This window comes from Echinops telfairi, unplaced genomic scaffold, assembly GCF_000313985.2.
Source record: "Echinops telfairi isolate 266 unplaced genomic scaffold, ASM31398v2 ScPeMD7_70;HRSCAF=299, whole genome shotgun sequence".
NCBI classification, from domain to species: Eukaryota; Metazoa; Chordata; class Mammalia; order Afrosoricida; family Tenrecidae; genus Echinops; species Echinops telfairi.
Window position 1 is genome coordinate 1,023,594 of NW_022103968.1, and position 19,360 is coordinate 1,042,953.

General features: G+C 53.7%; 1 protein-coding gene across 1 annotated transcript in view; it reads right to left on the minus strand.

Moving 5' to 3' along the window:
* Positions 1–19,360, minus strand: part of JAKMIP3 (Janus kinase and microtubule interacting protein 3) — a 62,273-nt gene that overhangs the window by 29,145 nt on the left and 13,768 nt on the right. The window contains exons 2-3 of the mRNA XM_045291559.1: positions 12,913–13,154; positions 2,351–2,848 (exon numbers count right to left, since the gene is read on the minus strand). Coding sequence (XP_045147494.1) covers positions 2,351–2,848; positions 12,913–13,047 — 633 coding nt within the window. The 5' untranslated portion in view covers positions 13,048–13,154. The remainder of the gene's footprint in view (positions 1–2,350; positions 2,849–12,912; positions 13,155–19,360) is intronic.

Below are 19,360 nucleotides of genomic sequence, written 5' to 3' on the forward strand. Positions count from 1 at the left end.
GTTCTCACAGCATCTCCACTGCAGGGAGTCCTCCCCAAGGCAGGGGGTTCTCACAGCATCTCCACTGCAGGGAGTCCTCCCCAAGGCAGGGAGTTCTCACAGCATCTCCACTGCAGGGAGTCCTCCCCAAGGCAGGGCCCTCAACCATCTCAACCAGAATGGTCCTCGCCAAGGTGGGGGCTCATCCCAGCACCTCCATTAGCAGAAATGCCAAAACTCCTGCCAGGTGTGTGGACCCAATTTCCCTGCCTGAGACTCTAGACAAGGCGGGACAGCTGGCTGTGTGGCGCATGCAGTGCATGCCAGGAGGACCCCTGGCTATGCTGTGTGAGGTCCCCCCCATGCACAGTGGGCTGTTCCAATTTAGGTCACCCCACATTATCATTTGGGGAGCCGGAGTCCAACGACATGCCCCCTAGGGCAAAGTGCCAGGGCAGTCTGGAGGTTCCTGCCACCCTGGCTGTGGAACCCCTGGGAGTATGTACTTCCTTGCAGTGGGGTTCCCAGGGTGGACAGCAGCTATCTGAGCCCCCAGTCAAAGATGCAAAGCTCCAAAGGTTGGCCTGAGTCCCTGTGGGGTCAGGGTTCTGGAGGGCAGTGGAGAGAAGCCTGAGCTTCACCACACCAAGTCCCCACCCAGGGCTGTAAGGGCTGACACAAAGAGATTTGGGTGACTGCGATGAGCTGGTCACCTGTCGTCACTCACCTCTCCTAGCCTGAATTGCCCCAGGCTCCCCAGTATCCACTCCCTATGTCCAGTCATTCGTCCACGCCTACTCCCCAGTCCACTGCTATGCCTGCTCCAATCTGGCCCCCACAACCAGCACTGAGCTCCCAAGTGGAAAACCTTCCACTCAGAACAAGGTCCCAACTCCCCTGGTGATGGTCCTGGCAAGGGCAGAGTCAAGGTTGCACAATCCTGAGAATGTAAGCAGCAGCAGCGTCCCAAGGAGACATGGCCGGATCGGCCAGTGCAGGGTTTGGGGGGCATTTTCACGGCACACAGAGTCTGAACCCTCGCTGCAGCCGGTTGGCTCCCAGGAGTTGTGCCTGCCCTTACGCTGCCTGCTCACCCCACCACTCAGGCCCCACGTCTGTTGCTCTGCTCCTCCCTGCCAGTCCTTCCGTGGTGGGCCCTCCTTGTGCCTCTGTCCCAGCTAAGGCACGGCCTTCATGTTCTCCCGTCCATCTACCGAACGTCTCAGCTCCCGAAACGAGCTCTCAGCCAGCCCCCGCCCAGTCCACCTCCTACGGCAGCCTCACTCCTGTAATGGGCGCAGTCTCTCACTCCACAAGGTGGGGGGTGGGCATCCATGGAGAGTGACACCCCACTCAACTCAGTTCCTGGAGCACAGCCCTGTCTGTGGGCCCTGAGTGAGACGCAGAGTGCTGGGGACAGTGCAGTGGGCAGAATTGAGTCTGAGACAGAATTGAGAGCCTCCTAGGTGCATGGCCCGCCACGGACTTGACAAAGGTGCCCAGGCAGTTCAATAGAGGGTGCTGGTCAACGAGGGGGCATTTAGCTCCTTACCTGACACTGTCTACAGACATGATCTCAAACGGGGCATAGACCTAAACGTGAGGGCTAGCATCCAAAACTTCTAGAAGAAAACAGGAGGGACTCTCCATGGATGTGAAATAGGGAGGGAGTTTTGTGGATCCCAACCGCCAGGCCTGTGGAGGGACAGCAGGTCTCTGTTGTTTGTTGCTCCCCCTTCGTGGTATATGACCTTCACATCGGTGTCCTCTCGGCTTTTGTTGTTTTCGTTTTCCTGCACTTTCGGGAAGCTGGAGCTCCCCTGGCAATGCAGAGCTTCCAGATCCATGGGCCAGCAGACCCTGCAGGACCCCTCTTCAGGAAGCCTATCCCTCGATAAGCCAGAAGCCCTCCTTGGCTTTCAGTCTAACCCAGGAGTCTGAGAAGGGGAGGCTTTTATAAAGCCTTCTTGGGGGAACTGCTAACTGGTAGATGACTCGTTCTGGCCCACATGAAGATCCGCAAACCAAACCAAACCAAAACGCCATCACGGTGAGTTGTGAGGGAGGAACACAGGTGCCAGAGTGGGTGCTCCTCAGGGTCGTCAAAGGCTGATTTGTCAGAACTGGATCCACACTGCAAGGTGCTCTTGAACTGCCACCCTGGCCCTCGTCGTCGCTGAGAAGTGACACCCAGGGAGCCCGCCCAGATGAGACATGGGGAGTGGAAGTGGGGAGGCACAGAGCTGGCACTGCTGTGGCCCCAAGGGTACCTGACTCTATTACCTGCCCTGAAGGGGACCCCTGGTATCTCTGGGGCCCTCCCAACCCCAGTGCTGTGCGGTGTGAGCCAGCCAGCCCAGTGTCCACGTACCAGCCTGCGGATCTCTCGCTCACACTCCCTCTTGATCCTGGTGATCTCCTCCTGATGCAGGTGGTACACGCTCCGGATCTCGGCGGCCTTGATCTTGTCAGCCTGGGTGACCATGGTCAGCGCCTCCTCCACCTGCTTCTTGGCACCCTTGAGCTCGGAGATTTCCTGCTGCATTTTGACCTTCTCCACCTCGAAGCCCTTCTTGGCCTCCTCCTTGGCTTCCGAGAGCAGGACGGTCCTGACCCTGTCGGGGCCGCCGTCGCGCAGGGCGTGGAGCAGGGTCTGCAGCCGCTGATGCTCGTTGTCCTTGACCTTGATGACCCGCAGCAGCTCCGCCTCGTGCTGCCGCAGCAGCGCCTCCCGCACCCCCTGCAGCTCCTTCATCTTCTCCTCGTGCAGCTTGGTCTTCAGCTCTGTGACCAGCACCGTGTTCTTGTGCTGCTCGTGCTCCCGCACCTGCCGGATCTCCTGGTTTTTCTCCCGCTCCGCCCGGCTGACCTGGAACACAGACAGACGGACACTAAGCACGAGCAGCCAGCTTGGCAGCGCCCGCATCCCCACAGTCTCCCTGCAGACGGCTCCTTGGAGCCAGGCCCGGCGGGTGGAGACCGGATGCACCGTGGGTGAGTGACGTGAGCGGAAGAAACTCCACACTGAAAGGGAGCAAAGATCCATGCTTAGGTACGTTGCTTGCACAAGGACACCAGCTCCAGATTTATCAAAACCACCAGAAGAGGCTAGCCACTTAGTCATGACGTAAGCAAAGTTGTTGACCTTCCTGTATAAAGACCCTACTGGTAGCAGCGGAGCTCTGGAGCTCCTGCAACGCAGGGGACACTGCGCCCCTTGGAGCTCTCCGCCGGTCAGGGACACCACCTAGGGTGCACTGCCTGATGTGTGACCATGTATGCTTTGGGTTAAGTTAGAGCATATGAGTTACAAGGTTTGTTACCTCTCTGGTGAATAAACATGTGAATTCAGCATCATCACACATCTCTGGACTTCCTTCTTTCTGCGTGCGTAAGACAGGAGCCAAGCAGAGCATGTGTCCTGCAGAAGAGGGCCAGCATGCCACCGCTGCGGGCACCCCTTCACACCCAAACAATGGGGGCTGTGCCCACTCTGTGACAGACAGGGTGCAGGTCTAAGTGGCCACGCTGGCTGTTTTGAGGGCACCTGGGCTCCTCAAGGTTTCTGGAAACACTGACATGTTTGCTCCCTTCCAGAGGCTTAACATATCGCCCGAGCCTTTGGCTGTCAGCACATCACCCACAATGCAAAGATGCTTCTGGACCCCAGACCTGCCCTGGGAAGCACTAAGGGGAAGGGATCTCTGGCCGGCACACCAGGATAGCGTTCCTGTCATCACATTCCACCCCACTCCCCACAGTACAGACTCCTTGCTGCCTTCCTCCATCACCCAGCCACACACACACACACACACACACACCAACTCCCTAACCATGTTGTGTGGACAGCCTTTCTGATCAGATTTTTAAGGGTAGGATCCATAAAAGAAAAAAATGGATCCCTTTTTAAAAGGTTACAATTTGTAACTGAAACACAAAATACACTGTGTGGCTCCTCCTCCCCGACAGGCTGTTCCCTGTACCTCCTCTGCACCTTTGTCTCCCAAGCCTCTCGACACTGGGCACACCCCCAGCCCATCCCCAGCCCCTTCTTGCCTCCACAGAGCACCCAGCAAAGGAGTTCTGACCTGGTGTGTGACCCCAACACCCTCAGGCCTCATTGGCCAGGAAGGGGGTTCTGCTGCTGGGGCCCAGGGGTCTTTAAAAAGGGGTGTACTTGAGGTACGGAAACCCTTCCTCAAGTCTTTCTCAGCCCACCTGTCACAGCCACGTGCAAAAGCACTAGGTTAAGTCGTGCCCAAAGGCTGAGCCCTTGGAATGGGTTACAGAGGCCTTTCAAACTGGCCCTTTGCCTCTCCTATGCCCAGAGGGTGCCTGAAGAGATGACCATATGGCTCATGGTTACCAGGCCCCCCTGGGTAAACATGGAGGGGTACAGGGATAAAGAGCAGAACCCACTGTATGGAATCAGCACGTGAATACATGACACAAAAGCTAATTAGCCCCCTGCCCCTAGAAGGATTCACTTCAGAGGACAGCACTGAAGCTGCAGCTCAGGGAGAGGGACATGTCTGAGCAGTGCGCACGGGAGCAAATGAAGGGGGAGGATGAGAGTGGATCACGTCCTGGCCCACCAAGCCTTGAGGATGATATCCCAATACACAGAGAGGACCATATGGCCGGCCCCACTATGAGACACGACACCCCTCACTGACCCATAGCCCTACAGGGGACAACACTGGAGACACAGCGTGGGAACTGCACCTCATCTGGCCCCACCACACCGAGGAAAGCACTAAGGGAGTGCAACAGAACAGCAAAGGGAGCAAGCAAGGAAGTCCCGAGGGAATACCAAAAGTAGACTTTGGGGCCAGGGTGTGGCACTCCATTAGACTCAACCGGAAAATCCTCCTAAAGGTCAAGAAAGGGACCTTGAACTAAAAAAAAAAAAAAAAAGCTAATTAGCATTCTTCACAAAAAGTTCAGGAAAATGAAAATAACAAAAATAAACAAGACAACCAATGTCAAAGTGAAGTACCTTTCAAGTTACTACAAAAGAAGGAAGAAAAGAAAACATTTCTATAGACAATACTAGTATGCCAGAGAGACATGCCCTAAAACACACAGAACCTGAAATGGGATATTTCAAAAGGAACTAAAAGGCACTAAGAAAATGATGACACATGAATAAGAATTGTAAAAATTATAAACAATGTGCCAGGACATAAGGAAAATTAGAAATAAATAACGTATTTTAGGAATTAAGAGTTAAAGGAACACAGGAGACTTTAATGTCTTAAAATATGCAGACAGTAAAATTGGAGTACTTTATAAATTTTAAAAAGAGAAATAAAGATAGCATGACAGGAAATTATAAATATTGAAAATGTGCAAAGATAACCCAACACATAAATAATAGGAGTCCCTGAGTGAGGAGGTGTGGGGTGAAGATACTGATTGAGGGAAGACACCGTGGACTTGGGAAGATGACTTAGAACAACGAGAGAGCACCTCCAAAATTAAAACGTTAAAAAGCTCGGCGAGGAGGGGCTTCTGTAGAACGCATTTCCCACTAGGTGAGCATGAAGCAACTTGCTCTGAGGTAGTGCACCCAGTGGCAGCGCCTGGGGAGATTCTCTCTTGTCACAGTGAAGTTTTTGTAAAAGCAGTTTTGCTTGATCCTTGCTTGGTGATGGTCTAGTTAAGAGAACAGTGTGAGGGCTGTGAAAACTTTTTTCTGCCCCAGAAACTGTTGTGATGTAGAACAGAGCTTACAAGGACAATGCTATGGAAAAACTCAAATGTACTAGTGGTTTTATTGTTTCAAAAAAGGTCAAATGTCAATTATGACAAACATTCTGGACATCTAGCAACTTCCCGAACGGACACCAATGTTGACAAAATGTGTGCACTTGTGCTCGAAGACCAACGAGGGAGCACTGGAGAGATGGGAAGTGATGTAGACGACCGCGGGGCTTGGTTCAGAGGGTTTTAACGGGAGGCTTGGGAATGAGGAAGGTCTCTGTGATTTGTGCCTCGGGTTCTGACTGAGCGGGAAGAATATCGACTGGAAACGTGCTGTGCTTTGAAAGAGCAGCTCTGAAGTGACCCCGACTTTTTTTCAAGGTGTGAGCCATGGTGGTGCTATTCTTACAACCCCGGAAGCAAACATCTATCAAGCCAGTGGAAGACGCCATCTCATTTCACCCACATAAAAGATGAAGCTGATGCTCATTTGTGGGGTTTTTATGTGAGGGGGATAGTGCATTTGGAGTTCATTCCACAGGTCAAACTGTTAATCAAGCTTTCTATTTAGAGGTTCTGAAAAGATTGGGTAACAGTGTGCCGCAAAAATAAAAGGCCTGGCTTGTGGCAGACAGGGGACTGTTTTTGTCACCACGGCAATGTACCTGCTCACGCAGCCATCTCGATGCGCCAGTTTTGGGCAAAAAACAGCACGCCTTATTGCCCCACATAGCTTACTCACCTGACCTCACTCCACGAGACTTCTTTTTGTTTCTGTGAATGAAGAGGGACATGAAAGGACAGCAATCTGATGACGTAGAAAAGATGAAGAAATAAATGAGGGAGGTGCTGTCAGTCATTCAAACAGATGAGTTTAAAAAGTGTTTCCAAAAATGGAAACACCTGTTTTAAGTGTAATGGAGAGTACTTTGAATGTGATAGTCGTATTGTAAAATAAGTTAAACACATAGCATTGGGAACAAATCGTGGTGTTTTCTTTTGGGGGGGGGGTGCCCCCTCATATTTCTAGTAACTTCAAGGAAAAAGAAAATGTGGTAATCAAGGAAATTAAGAATGCATGTCTTAGTTGTTTATTGCCGCTAGAATAGATATACCACAAGCAGATGGCTTTAGCAAACAGTTTAGGAGACTGGATGTCCAAATTCAGGGTGCCAGCTCTGCCCTCAGAGGAAACCTTGGTCTCCTTTCTGGGTCTGTGGGCCGGGCAATCTTTAGAGATCTCCATGTGCTTTGGCATCAATTTTCCTCTGGATCTAGGATGTTCTCAGCACGGGGACCCTGGGTTCAAAGGACGAACGGTGCCCCTGGCTTTCCTTTACTGCTGGTGGTTAGACCCTCTTTCTCTGCTCCCCTCTTTCCTCTTATCTCTTACAAAGGGGAAGGCTGTAAGGGGTGTGGGAGGCTGAGAACGGGGAAGAGCGTGCATGTGGGCAAACTCTCTACGGTCACAATTAGGAGTCTGGGAGGCAGACGCTGGTGGAGGAAGGCCTTCGTGATCCTGAGTTGGAGATGAATCCCAGTCACATTCTCCTAACTAAAAGTTATCCCCCACGACGTCCCCCATCATCACGCCAATCTGAAGATGCTCTGACAAGCCCATGGCTGTTTACGATACGCTTGAAGGCTGTTTGCCAGAGAGCAATCAGACCCACTGCCGGCCCCACCCGAGTGCAGCTGGGAGCAGAGTTCTGGCCTCACTGCCCTGGCACTAAGGACAGCAGCCCCACACTCCAAAACGGAGTTGGTGGAGATCGGACTCTTTGAGCCCTAGGAGGCAGCAGCCCCACCCACTGAGACCCAGCAGGCCGAGGCCCCACCCTTTGGGGCCTCAGAAGTTGTGGCCTCACCCACTGACATGGAAGCAGCTCTGCTTCCTGTACCCCACATCTCTTCAGCTTCTTCCTTTCCTGGTTCCTTGACCCCTCAGCCTCTCAGTCATGGGCTCTTGAACTGGCCTGACCTCTGCCCTGCTTGGGCAAATATCTCAAACCTCTAGTTCTATCTATAAGTGCCCGGAGGCACCTCCCTCTACCAGGAGCCTCCTGTCTGAAGGCACTCGGTTCTCAGCAAGCCTAGCTCCACTACCAAGTGCCCGGAGGCACCTCCCTCTACCAGGAGGCACTCGGTTCGCTGATTCTGCAGCTTAGCATCTGCACCGTCACATGGTGGTCTCGTCGGCTGCCATCAGTGTGTGCTGCTGCTGCTTGTGAGCTGCACGACTCTGGTGCTGCATTGCTCCCCACTTCCTCCTGAGCCCCACTAGAGCTGCCTCTGCTTTCCGTGGTTCCATCGGCGCTCTCCTCAAGACAATCTAGGCTTTTACTGCGAGGCCCCTTAACATTCTTCAGATCTGCTTTCTCATGCTAGATGTCTGTTAGAGCAGCACCCCACTTCTGGTACCAAATTCTGTCTTGATTATCTAGTGCTGTTATAACAGAAGTGCCACAAGTTGATGGCTTTAAGGAACAGACATTTATCTTCTCACTGCTGAGGAGGCTAAAAGTCTGAAGTCTGGGGACGGCTCTCTGCCAACTCTGAGGGGAATCCTTCTCCTTTCAATAATTGTGGTCTCAGGGTCCCTTGGAGATTTCCATGTGTCATGACAGTAATTGTTCCCAGAGTCTAGTAGATTCTCCGTACAGGGATCCAGTGTCCAAAAAGATGTGCTCAACTTCTGGCTCTTCTTTCTTGGTGGTAATAGCAACCCCCACCCCCCGACCCCTGCTCTTCTTCCCTCTTTTATCTCTTATAGGACAGGGGGGAAGCAGGCCATACTGCAGGCTAAATCCCCTCACATCGACCAGGACTATGACCTGAGTTAGGCTATTGCATCCCACTCTAACTCCCTAGTAATTTATTGGCTTACAGCTGATTATTCTCATCATCATGGGGGATAATTGTATCATTACATAACTGCCAAAGCACTGAGCTTCCTGGCCCAACCAAGGGGTGGGGGGAACCACATAATTCAATCCACAACATAACAGAGAAAGAACATTGAATTGTCATTGGACATTGTGGTAGCTATCATTTGTGTCAGAAGAAAATGAGAAACATTTTTAAGGTACGACAACGGTAGCAAAGGGTTTTAGATCCAGTGAAATAAAAGTTTCAGTGTAAAGGGCACATCGCAACCTGCAAGGAGTCAACCTGCAAGGGCACAGGGATGTTGTTCCCATGGGCTTTCCACCAAGAGTCTGCAGGAGAGCACGCTCCCGACAACCAACATGGCCAGAGACGGCAGCACAAGGACCTGTCACATGGTGACCAGGAACTTCTGGGTCCCTTGTGGACTCCACGCAGCTGCTGGTGAGGGAGAGGTCACCTGACTTTTGTTTAGGAGTGCATGCTGTTTGCACCAGACCGACGGGACAATGAAAAACCACTTAGGGATTTCTCAGGGAAGGCATCAATGTGGGCAAAAAGGTAACGCAGTGTCTGACGATGCAGACATAGCAGGAGAGCATGTGGGGACCTCAGTGCCTCAGTCGCTCTAGTTAGCAGTGACAGTACGCATATCAACCCTATTGTCATCGGAAACCACCGTCTGTTTAATGTAGATTATTATGGGATATTCTAATGCGATCATCTCCTGCTTCTTTGGTAACAAGGATTTTTTATATGGACAAATGGAGACACAGTGGGATGTAAAAACCCACTGCTGCCAGTCGATTCTGATTCACAGAAACCCCGCAGGCCAGAGAAGCACTGCCCTATCCGGTCTCCATGGAAGCAAGCAGCTTCATCTTTCTCCCGCAGAGCTGCTGCGGCAGGGAGATTCGAACCAATGGCTTTGTGGTTAGCAGTCAAGCATCGTAACCACGGTGTCATCAGCGATCCTACAAATGTAATCCCCAGACCCAAACTCACTGCCCTGGCGTCAATCTTGACTCAGAGAAACCCTATATAGAAGGGAGTGGACCTGCCTCAGTGGGTCAATCTTGACTCAGAGAAACCCTATATAGAAGGGAGTGGACCTGCCTCAGTGGGTTTCTGGAGCTGTCAATCTCTAGAGACCCAGACAGCCCCATCTTCTCCCACAGAGCAGACTTCAGGCTTGAACCACTGACCTGTCAGTTAGCAGCCCAGTGCATAACCTACTGTGCCACTAGGGCTGGAAATGAGAGATTAAATAAAAACCTGTTGTCCTGAATTTGGCTTGACCTTTTCAAACGTAAAAGGTATTTTAGCTTCCTATAGCTGAGGGGCTTCAAAAAGTTTGTGAAAAAGTCTATTAACTTTTAATTAAATTCTTTCAGGAAGCTTTGAAGTCCACTCTGTGTCTGTGTGTCTGATGTGTGCATGTGTGCATGTATGTATGTAGTATATGCACGCATGTGTAGTGTGTATTTGTGTGTGCATGTAGTATATGCATGCATGTGTAGTGTGTATTTGTGTGTGTGTGTGTGTGCTTGTGTGTATGGTGGGTTTATGTGTGGTATGTATGTGTGTGGTATGATGTATGTGAGTATGTGTGTGTGTCAGGGGTGGGTGTGTATATGTAGTGTGTGTACATGTGTGTGTGGAGGTGTATGTACATGTGTGAGGATGCGGTATGTGTCTATGATGTGTATTTACAGGCAATGTGAGTGTATGTGTATTTCAATGTGTGATGTATGCATGTGCGTGGTGTGTGTATGTGCTTGTGTGTACAGTGTGTCTATGTGTGGTGGGGGGGATGGTGTGTATGTGTGTGTGCCCGCACGAGTGTCACTGACCCCAAGCAGCCCAGCAGCGGCATGCCCCAGGGATGCCATGGGATAGGCCGTGGGGGGAGAGGAGTGGCTGTGCTGAATGCCCCCCCCCCCAGGTGCAGCAGGGAATCCGCCAGCCCATGTCAGAGGACTCAGCTGAGCCGAGCCCCCAAGAAGGCCACTCAAAGCACCAACAGGGATAAGATTTGCAATTAATGGGAGCCCACCGAATCTGTTCAAATCCACACACTCCGATGAAATCAGTCACAGTGAACAAAAAATCCCCAATGCCAACTCATAGAGACCCTGTAGGACAGGCTAGGGCTGGCTGTCAGTTCTGAGACTGTCGCTGTCTGTGGAATAAAAAGCCCCATTTTCTCCCATGGCGCTAGCTGGTGGACTTGAGCTGCTGACCTTGCAGCCGGACACAGAACCTCTGTGCCCAAGGCACCTCCAGGTGAAGGAGCCTTGACCACCAGGTGCAAGAACGCCCCATCCCAAAGCAGGTGGAAGGCGGGAGCTGAGGAAGGAGGAGACGCTCCTCCCAGGGGCAGCTAACAGGAGCAGAGGGACACTGCTCTAAGAAGTGGGGGACACCCTCTAATCAGGCCCCAGGAGGCATAGTCTGTGAGAGAGACAAGTGTGGAATGAGGGCACGGTGCTCAGGGGCTTCCCCAAGTCCTGGGAGCTGCTGGGTCCCCTCCCTCCTAAAGCTCCGAGTGCCACCGCAGGGCAGATGCCCTGACCCGTGGCCCAGTTCCTTCACTTGCTGGGCCCTCTCTCACTGACCAGCAGAGCCCACAGGGATGGGATGGGCAGTCCCACCTCTGCGGGCTTCCCCAAGTGCTGCCTGAAGACCTCTGGTGGGGGGGGGCAGTGCTGTCTCCACCCCCCCATCCCCACATCACAGAATGGAAACTAGAATCAGGTCTAAGGGGAGGGGGGGGAGAAGGTGCGGTCTTCTCCCTGGGCAGGGGACCTGGGTCTGAGCCTGGCCCAGATGTGTTGGTTGGTCGGACGGTTGGGAAAGCTGGGTACATGGGAGGAAGACAGAAAAAGGGTGTGTATCCCCGTTCCTGCCCATGGAGAGGCGTAGCAGTGGATAGCTAGGAGGGGAGAAAGCCTTTCCTGCAGGTCCCGGTGGGCACAGGCAGGATGCCCTGAGGAAACCAGGGCTTGGTGTTTGGTGAGGAACAGGGCAGCCAGGCAAGAGCTCAGTAGAACAAACACAGGGCCAAGCATCCCTTTTCGGGGGCTGCTGCGTGAGATCCGACCGGTGGAATGTTCTGGAAGCAAGCATGGTGTGGGGAACTGCACAAAGTGGGAGAGTCCGAGGTGGGTGGGAGGTGCCCTGTGGTGCAGTGGGTTAAGCACGGCACACTGAAAGGTTGCCAGGTCAGGGCACCCCCCAGCTCCGCCCCTGCACCGCCGCCCCGGCTCTGAGAGGAAGAAGGATGAGGTGTCTCCTTCTGCAGAGACTCAGTCTCAGGTGGTTCTGTTCTGTAGGGTCATCTCGGGAATGGGGCTGTGGGTGCAGCTACAGCCCTGTGCACAGGGCTCCAGCCTCACCTCCCTCTGGGAGACGGGAGAATGGGGCCCTGTCCTTGTGCCTTTGGGGTTTTGTTCCGGGGAGCTTGCCCTGCCAGTTCCAGGGGTCCTGACACAAAGACCGGAGGTGCTACTCAGGGAACCGGGCACAGAGTCTGGGGCCAACAGCACCATGCTCAGCTCCATCGGCCAGGCGGCAGTCCCCACCCTGGCCAGGCCACCTAGCCACAGCCTCACTGGGCAGTGAGACAGTAAAAGGGCACCTCCGCCCCGCACCTCGGAGTTAGAGAGGGGGCAGGGCTGGGGCAGCGGAGAGCAAGGCCAGGAGGGAGGTGTGTGCGCCCCGCATGTCAGGGTCACCTCTGCCCACACCCTAAGCCAAGCTGCTTCTGACACAGCGGGTCCTCTGGTGAAACTAAATCCTTGCTGGGCAGAGCTGCTGCGGGGACTCTGAGAACCTCAGGAGTGCCCCCCACCCCCTACCCCTGGACCCCAGACCCTTTGCTGGTCAAGGAGCAGTCAAATAGTGCCCGCTTGCCTGTCATGAGCCCACCTGGCCGCCTGCCCCACCCTGGCTGTCCACCGCTGAGCTCATGGAGGCCCACCCCAGGCCTTACGCCGCTGCAGAACCCTGTCCATCCGGAAGGCACCACTCAAGGCAGGGATTTGGAGTTCAGGTTCAGGATTTGGGGCCTGGTGCCCAGGTCTGAGGGTCTGGGACCTCCAATTTGGGATTAGGGCCTAGGATCAAGGTCAGGGCCCTCCTGCTCCAGGGGTCTGGGGCAAGGGTCTACGGTTCAGGGTTCAGGATCAGAGCGCTTACTTTGTCCTTCTGATGCAGTGGGGCAGGGCAGGGGTTCTGGACAGAGGCCTGCAGTCCAGATCTGGGGCCAAGGTCAGGGTACCCACCTTGTCCTTCTGCTGCTACAGGGGTCTGGGGCCAAGGGTCAGGGGTCACGCCCACCTTGCTCTTCTCCTGCTGCAGCTCGATCTGGATGTCTGTGAGCCTGGCCCGCAGCTCCTCGTTGGCGGCCTGCAACGCAGCAAACGCCTCAGCCTTGTCCCCCCGCGTCCGGCTGCCGGCCCCCTTCTTGGACATGGTGAGGCTGGGTGGCCGGAGGGGACTCCTGGGGTGTGCACTGTCCGGCGGGGCTCCGTACCAAACTCCGGGCAGGTGGCCTGGGCCAGCCCACTACATCTTCTCATCTGTGGGGAGACACACCTGGTCACCGGGCAGAGAGCAGATGAGGGTCCCGGGGTCCCGACACAAGCTGGGCTGCTCAGAGCCCAGCCCAGAGCTCTGCCTAACTCAGCCACGCCCCTGACCTCAGAGACCACCCACCTCTGTCCCCTGAGGAAGCCTCTTGAAGATGTGGCCTTAGCAGGACAGGTGCACACTCAGCAGACTCACCCTCTCCCCCACTCCACACACAGGGGTATAGCCACCAAGGGGCATGGCCCAGCACCCAGGGTCCCACACACCCTCAGACTGCACCCAGCCCCTGAAGTTCCTCATTAGAGACTTTTGGACCAAACAAGGCCCCCCACAGACTCAAATCCCTCCACACTCAGAAGCTCCCCCCAAACTTCCCCATAGAGACTCTCAGACCAGACCCTTAGGGGGGGCTCCCACATATCCTCACAGCCCACCCAGATCCCAAACTCCCTACCCCACACAAACTCAGATACTACCCGGGCCCTTTAAGTTCCCCCCGAAAGACCCTCAGACCGCCCCTCCACCCCAGGCACCTAGAGCGCCCCCACATTTCCTCAGATGCGCCCTGGCAAGAGTGCTGTGTCCCAGGACCACAGAGGCCTTCCCACCCTCTACGACACCCAGCACCCTGGCCCCTGAGCTGCACCTCCATCCGCCAGGCTCCAGCACCCACCTCCCTCTCTTGGGCCCGAGTGTGGGTCGCCCCGAGGCTCTGGGCTCACCCAAGCTAGGCTGCTGCCCCGTCTTTCAGGAAGTGTCTGAGAACCCTGTGTGAGAGCAGGAGACACCGCACCCGGGCCCCACTCTCAGAGCCTTGGGACAATTAGCTCCTTGGAGGGGCAGAGGTGGGGGGGGGGGGGGCAGGACCTGCGGGCCAGTTGGGGGACACCGCACTGGTGGGGGGGCTGTTGCAGGTGCTTCCCCAGCACACACCTAGCTCTGATGACAAGAGTCCCAGTCATGCAGAGGACAGGTGCTGGGCTGCCCGCCAGAAAGACCTACCCAGAGGGCTCCTGAGGCAGGGGACCAGCTGCTTGTCACAGCCTGGGCACCTGAGTAGCATTAACTGTCCTCCACGCAGGCTACTCCCAGCACTGAGACCCCCGCAGATACCTCATGACGCCAAGGACCCGCCCCAGCAGGGGCAGCAGAGCAGCATTGCCCACGTGCCGGACCCCATAGATGTCCAGGGCAAGACCCAGGTGGGACTCACACTTGGGGTGTGGGGACCAAACAGGGGTCGCATGTGGAGTCAGGGACCAGGTGGGGCCCACATGTGGATGCCCACAGTGTCCTGCAGCCACTCAGCTGGCATAGTCCACGCAGCACACGGGCAGTGCCCATCTCAGAGTTTGCCCACTGGAACGGACCCTGGTAGTCCGAATCCCCCTCCAGGAGTCCTGAGTGAGCTGAAGGCAGGGTGCTGAGCTCCCTCCACACTGCTTGTCTGGACCTGCAATTCCTGCCCCCAGGGTGGGTCCTTAAAATAACAGCCCAGGCCCACCTTCATTACAGGGTCACCAAGAGGCAATAAAAGCCCCCCGCCCCCCCGGACCCATCTGTTTGTAGCCCAAGACACCAGCCTCGTCCACCTTGGTTTTGGAGGAGATGATGGAGGGATGGAGGGATGGAGGGATGGGTGGGTGGGTGGATGGGTGGATGGAAGGACAGATGGATGGGAAGAAGGAAGGAAGGAGGGAAGGAAGGAAGGAAAGATGGATGGATGAATGGAAGGATGGATGGATGGAGAGGTGGGTGGGAGGATGGGTGGATAGATGGATAGATAGATGGGTGCAAGGACGGATGGATGGATGGAAGGGTGGGTGTGTGGATGGGTAGATGGATGGATGGATAGATAGATGGATGGAAGGAAGGAAGGGTGGATGGAAGGATGGATGGATGGGTGGGTGGAAGAATGGATGGAAGGATGGATGGATGGATGGATGGATGGATGGATGGATGGATGAATGGATGGGTGGATGGATGCCCTGAAGGTCTGGGAACTTCGTGTGAACCAATTGTTGCAGACTTTATGCAGCAGGGTTTATGTCTGGTTTTTGCTGATCTGCTTTCTAGCTGGTTCCAGCTCAGCAGAGTGAAACGCTGCCTGGTCTTGGTCCAGCAGGGCCCACCGCCCCGCCCTCCAGCCACTGCCAGTCCAGGTCCTTGAGGGTCTTCCTCTCTCTTTTTTTGGAAAGAACCCGACATAATGATTTACTGACAAGCATTCCTTTCAATGGGGTGTATATTTGGAAAGAATAAATATGTGTCACTCTTAACAAAAGGCTTTCGGCAGAGCTCAAAAGGCATTGTGCACAACCAACCATTCCTCTTGCAGGAGGGTCTCCTCATCTGACGCCACTACTGCTTGTGAGGATGCCAACAGAGACGGCGGCCCCACGTTTCTTCACCCTTCTTTCTCTCCTAATGTGAAATGAAAATAAGAAAACGTTCTAAAACCTCTGAAGACGCGCCAGTCACTCTGTCCAGAGGGCGGTGCTCCTGGGTGGAGAGTCAACGGTGTCTGGGGCGACGCAGACGATAGCAGGGTGGGCAGCCCCGCACCCCTGTCCACAGCAGCTCAGTGAGAGAGTGGCTTGTAGGCAGGAAAGTGAGCACAAGTTACGCCGTCGGATGATCACAAACAGTCCATCCCTGAGAGCAGGCTCGTGAACGGGCACACCCAGAACTCCACGGAGGGCCATCTGCTTACCTCTTAACTGGGCCAGTCTGGGTAGGTCTTAGTACTGCCTGGTCCTGAGCTCCGATGTTGAATTCCCCTCTGCTGTGGACAGGGACTGTACTGCCTGAGGCAGCCTGGCCAACTTGATGTCAAAACCCTCGGGCCAAGAGTCCACTTCCCGCCACTCTGGTACCCCTTGAGTTCTTTGACGGCGCTGAACCAGCAGGCGTCACCCTAATCGGAGTGGGCGTGGGTGTGCAACAGAGCCATCGGTGGGGACAGTCCATTATCTTTGCACCCCATTTCCCCATAAACCAAGAGTCTCCTCTTAGAGGAGCGCGATGTCCTTCTTCAGTCCCTGGTCCTCCTGATATAAGATGAGCTGTCGCCATGCTTGGGTCGAAGGCGCGTTCTGGCCGTACTTCTTCCAGGACAGCTTGCTCATTACTCTTGGACTCCGTGCACATTCAGAGCCCTCTGTCGACACCGCGATCGCTTCTCCAGTCTCCCTCCATTGTCCAGCTTCTCTCGCTTAAGCAACATACACCGTCTAACGGTGCATCCAAAATACACTCACGTTTAAAGTTCTTTTCTGCGGGAAATTGCGTGGGAAATTAGGATGGCTACCTGTTACAAATCCAAAACGTCCAACTCCTTGACATTTTGTCCACAGAAACAGTATCTTTTGAAGGGTATTTTTTTAAACTGAAGATTTCTTAGAAACACATGGTTCTATCACAGTAGGACAAACCGGTCCCCTTCAGAGGACAGTGCAGAGAGAGGGCCACCCCCGAGTGAGCTCTCGGGGACCCCCGAGAGGCACCAGATCCACACCCAGGGAAGCTCAGGGTGGGCGGTAGCAGAATTATCCCCTCGCACACCAACACCCAACTTCACAGGCCAAGAGGAACTTGCAGATGGGATTGAGGGTAAGGGCCTGCAGGTGACCCTTCAAAGCTGAGAACACGCCCCAGCTGGGAGGAGAGACAAGAGACAGGAGGGCTTGGCTCGTTGCTGACTTTGACGTTGGGAGAAGACGGCTCCAAGCCAAAGGACTGGGACAGCCTCTGAGAGTCCAGAAGCTTCAAGGTTCCTCTGGTTTTCACAAACGAGCGCGGGGACTTCAGCCCTCCTGCTGACAACTCCCAGGGCAGGGCCGCAGGCCTGCCCCACACAGCAAGGGCATAGGCAAAGTTTGCTCCTAACAGAAAAATAACTTCTCAAGTCTAAGCTATGTAATTTTTACTGCATTGGGGTGTGGGATACAGGAAGATTTCTCCCAGGTTGTCTCCCCCAAATATATCCCAAACTTAGCTGCTTGCTACACATGGTAAACGACTATACACTTGGAGGTCAACAGAAGTAGGTCAGAGGTTATTCTCCCTAAGGGTTATCAGTCATCTAGAGCAATCAGACTGTACAGTCTGTCCCACCCTAAGTAGGGCCCACTCCCTTCCGATAAGGATAGTAGTAGATTGTTTCCCTGAAGGAGAGCCCAGGGAGATCAAGCCCACTCAAGGGTGACCAAGGTTAGGCTGCCACATTGAGTCACATTCTTGTCACATGTGTACCCCTAGTCCATCCTCTTCCCATAGCGTTCATCCCCTTCCTGTCACGCGTGTGCCTATTGCACAGCCCCTTCCTGTGACGTACGTCTTTACCTGTAATCAGGGGGCTTGCACAACCCCCCAAAAAATATAAGCCTTGGTTAGTAATAAATCTCTCACTCGCTCGCTCGCTCCTGCCCTCTCATCTTTCACCTCCACGTGTGCACTCAAGAGGAGCTGAGGTGAGCATGCTACCATGAAATGTCTGACTCCTTTATGTTCCTCTCTCTCCCCCATCTCTCCTTATTCTCTATGACTTTACCATGATATTTACATATCTTAACTATACAATTGCGCTTAGTGAACCCATGGTTAGTTGTGGGGACTGGCTACCCCACATTGGGGGGGATCATATCATTGCGAATGAGGGGGAGTACAGATTGAAAACCCAAGACCCATCTGCAGGCAACTGGACATCCCCTTACAGAAGGGTCTCAGGGAGGAGATGAACCAGTCAGGGTGCAGTGTAGCAACAATGAAACATACAACTTTTCTCTAGTTCCTAAATACTTCCTCCCCACCCACTATCATGATCCCAATTCTACCTTACAAATCTAGTTAGACCAGAGGATGTGCACTGGTACAGATAGCAACTGGAAACACAGGGAATACAGGACAGATGATCCCTTCAGGACCAGTGGTGAGAGTGGCGATACTGGGAGGGTGGAGGGAAGGTGGGGTAGAGAGGGGGAACCGATGACAAGGATCTACATGTAACCTCCTCCCTGGGGCATGGACAACAGAAACGTGGGTGAAGGGAGATGCCGGACAGTGCAAGATATGACAAAATAATAATAATTTATAAATTATCAAGGTTTCATGGGGGAAGGGGGAGCAGGGAGGGCGGGGGAAAATGAGGAGCTGATACCAAGGGCTTAAGTAGAAAGCAAATGTTTTGAGAATGATGATGGCAACAAATGCACAAATGTGCTTGACACAATGGATGTATGTATGGATTGTGATAAGAGTTGTACGAGCCCCCAATAAAATGATTTTAAAATATATCAATAAAAGCAAGCAAGAAAGAAAAATAAGTCTATGGAAATGCTGGCTTTCTACCATAAATTTTAAATGGATTAAGGAGAATTAAGGGCGGAAAATCAAAGCATTAAGAGGACTGAAGGGAAAAGCAGAAAAGAGCATTTCTCAGATCCTGGAGGGAGAGGCCCTTCCAGGCCTGAAGAAGACGGGACCCACCGAGGGAGACCAATCGACGGCACTCCACTGGAGACACAGGAATCAGAGGTGAAAAACAAGTTGAAACAAAATTTGCAGAGAACACAACAAAGTGTTTTCTTCCCATATTGAGAGACCACCAGGTGCAATAGTGAAAACATTGAGGTTCCCCCGATAAATGTGAGGTGATCGGAAGTCCCAGGAGGGTACTTCCTCGGCTCAGAATGTAAAAGAAAAATCACAATCAAGAAGCAACCAGTCTAAAAACTCCTCATTTTTCCTGAGCCGGTTAGAGTTGGGACCCCGAGGCCCCCCTGGGAGCTGCAGGCCAAACAGTGGGTCCCTCTGAAGGGCGACCGGTTCCGGGACAGTTTCCCTTGGGCCAGAGCCTTGAACTGGCTTATTCCAGTTCCAGCCCCTGCTGGAATCGGCGTTTCCAGAATCAGAGTCTATATTTTAACCGGATCCCCAAGTGACTCTCATCTACATACAGGACCATCTCCAGGGCTCAGGTGCACTACCTGGATGAAATGTAAGGTGGGACCAGGAAACAAAGTCCCCCCGTTCCCCGCTGCCCCACTTTCCAGATCACAAGTTTAGGCTCGGTGTCACGAACAGCAGGGTCCCACCACTGGACAAGGGCGGCTGTAGAAAGAAGTCTCTTCTCTGCACAGCGGTGCAGGGGCTGTTGAAAGGAACCTGAAGGTGAACCAGAAAGATGGAGAGAACA